Source organism: Adiantum capillus-veneris, chromosome 6 (genome assembly GCF_014529385.1).
Source record: "Adiantum capillus-veneris isolate H3 chromosome 6, ASM1452938v2, whole genome shotgun sequence".
Lineage (NCBI taxonomy): Eukaryota > Viridiplantae > Streptophyta > Polypodiopsida > Polypodiales > Pteridaceae > Adiantum > Adiantum capillus-veneris.
The window spans coordinates 96,248,999-96,251,673 of record NC_140936.1 but is presented as its reverse complement, the minus strand read 5'-3'; the positions used below and the strand labels follow the sequence as shown (position 1 = coordinate 96,251,673).

The 2,675-nt window shown below is 42.8% G+C and overlaps 1 protein-coding gene across 2 annotated transcripts; it reads left to right on the top strand.

The window, feature by feature from the left end:
• The first annotated feature begins 843 nt into the window (after positions 1-843).
• LOC147455937 (ribosomal protein-like protein) lies at positions 844-1,654 on the top strand. Of its 2 annotated transcripts, XM_086514565.1 has the most exons (2): positions 844-1,145; positions 1,309-1,654. In XM_086514565.1, exons 1-2 carry the CDS (start codon positions 906-908, stop codon positions 1,480-1,482), a joined length of 414 nt encoding a protein of 137 aa, XP_086370691.1. In that variant the 5' UTR covers positions 844-905; the 3' UTR covers positions 1,483-1,654. The 2 variants fall into 2 exon arrangements, with proteins under 2 accessions (XP_086370691.1, XP_086370690.1); XM_086514564.1 differs by having other exon boundaries at positions 862-1,654.
• Positions 1,655-2,675: the final 1,021 nt, after the last annotated feature.

The following is a 2,675-nucleotide window of genomic DNA, read 5'->3' as shown; positions in this document are numbered from 1 at the left end:
GATGGGTACCTTGTTGTTTTTCTTCATCCGTTTAGGAATGGTACACTTCCATGCTAAACTTAGTTGTTGTCTCAAAGATCTCAAAATCAATGTTGATGGTTACAAGGGAGTTACCACTTATGCTCTTGGATACAAGGGCACTGTCTACTTGATTTTACAACGTGCGTGCTTCTTAAAAAGATTTCAAACTTGGGGCGGTCTTAATGTGCCCTTTTATTGTGCAAGAACATTAGGACCTATGTGAAAGTGAAGCTATTGTAGGAGATGAGCTCAAGCTATTCTTTCTTATTTGCACATGGATATTTTGCGTGATTACCAAACCAGAAGCAAAGAGTCATGATCGTTTCAACAAGCGGTAGTGGTTATTATAGAGTCCATGGGCTGACCACTTGCAAGGACGACCTTATTTTACCACTATTAAGAAGGGTGCATAAAGTGTGAAGAACGATAGCTTGCTCGAGTCTCTTCTTTATAATGTTCTTGCCTCAAATTTCTTGCGTGTCTAGCACATAAATTATTAGATTGTCCATTGAGCAATATTGACCAATTGGTTGTGGGCAAGTGGAAGCAATCCATATATAATTTTGTTTACAACACATTCTCCATTGGATCTTGAATCTCTTGTAAAATTCCATGTGCTTGTCAAAAAGGGAAGCATATAGAAAAATATGCTTATTACACGTGCAAGCAGGGGAAAATGCTTGCAAAACTCAATGTTTGCATGATGTTAAAACTACAAACAACTTAACAAGTTTCAGCCTGCAAAACTTCAAGTTGGAAAGGCCGATCAAATCAATGCACTGCCCATTTTTGTTTAGGGCAGTGTCAACAAAACACCAAATATGGACTCAACTACTCTACGTTTGGCTTGAAAACACATAGCAAAGACTTGAAGAGTCCTTGCGATGTTAAGCGACACACAGAGAACGAGGGCGCCGTCGACAATGAAGCAGCCGATGGTGCCAATGCCGGAACGCCCAGCTCAGGCCAGGTTCAAGAGCACCAACAGCGGCAATAGCACAAGGAGCAACAGAGACTACGAAGCCCAAAGCCCCAAGTGGCCACCCCCAGCGTCCCCAAAGCCAGCAGAGCTCATAGAGCGGTATGTCGCACTGGGCATGGCGCGGGATGCTGCAAGCGAGAAGGTAATAGAGGACTTGCAGGCCGCTTTGCAACGCTCTCTTTACCCAATGCAGAGGATGGTCTCTCTTGAAAAGACTTTCCGCTCTTCTGTGACCCACATCGAAGATGCATCCCAGCGCTTGTCTGTTATTGAAGCCAAGCTTAATTCGAAGCCCAACTTTGCAGGTGTATTTGCTGCTGGTGTCGCTGCGGGTGCATTCCTCCAAGCTGCTGTCAAGGCTACCCCACCTGTTGTCGCTGCCCTCAATGACCTTCTTGGCAACATCAGAAAAGCCTTTCAAAGGTAGCACAATTGCTTTGTTAGAATTTGCGAAAGTGTACATTATGAGGAGGCTCTAGCAACAGTCTTGCAGATTGTGAGAGGTATAGGTACTGGCTTCTACGCATCTATGAGTATGCCTTTTGCTCTAAATTGTCACAAGGATGTTTTGGTATTCTCATTTCTCGATGTCTTCTTGTGGAACTCCATTTGACACATCTAATGGAATATGTTTGCCAAGCGTTTACTGAATGGACATTGTACAAAACCATCAGAGTCTTCATGTTTCTCTGGTTGCTTAAGGCAAATTCTTTTTTCATGAATTTGCATTTTCAATATCTATCGATATGTGTATCTTTTTCTGCTATCATTCCATTTTTTAGGATGTAGATAATGTGGTGGCATTTTCCCTCTAGGAGTAGCGCATAATAACCGGGATTTTAAATGACAATTGTTTTTTTTTGTGTGTGTGCGGGTCTTCAATTTCTCTGAGTACTGGAGCAAATGATTCGTTTAGGCAGGTTCCTTCGATCAAAGCTGCATCGTATGTGTGTGAGGTGTTCTTAGCTCTTGGCCTCTTAGAATTGTGTCAAGGGAGCCTTATCATTCCCACCATTTCACTTTTTGAGTAAGAGCATGCTAGAGGTTACGTGAATTGATATACAAGTACAAAATGATGTGCCAGCCTGCTGGGAAGAAAATCATGCTTTCTTGATCATTTTATCCCAAGCTAGCATGCTCTCTGTTTGTGGTTAGGAGGTAACACTATTCAAGACTTATAAGAGGCCTTTGCCTCTGGGAGGTTCTAGCTAACTATTGGTTGTTAATTCTTGTGGTTGTGATAGTTTATCCATCAACCCGCCTTATGTGTCTGTATTTGTTATACAAGGATGTGAGATTATGTATTGCCGGCACCTCTGATGCGTGAAACTTTTATTGGTACCTAAGCACTAGATTATCGGGCGAGCAGGCAATTTGTGAGGCATTTTTACCCTGATTACTTGAAAGCGTCTTTGAGAATGCTGGCACCATATTAAACCACGTGGACAAGGTAATAACTGAAGCATGCCACTACAACTGTCCACATGGACGTGGGTCAATGAAAATAGCGAACCTGCAAAAGCACGGTGAGAGCACACGCACACAGGTAAGCAGAGTCAGAAGATGGACAGGGTTCATCAAGTGCCTATGTGCAGGTTGAGTTTGAACGACTTCATTGTTTGTTCTGAGAGTTACTCTCAATGCACTCAACCAAAGCTATGCAGCTCAATCT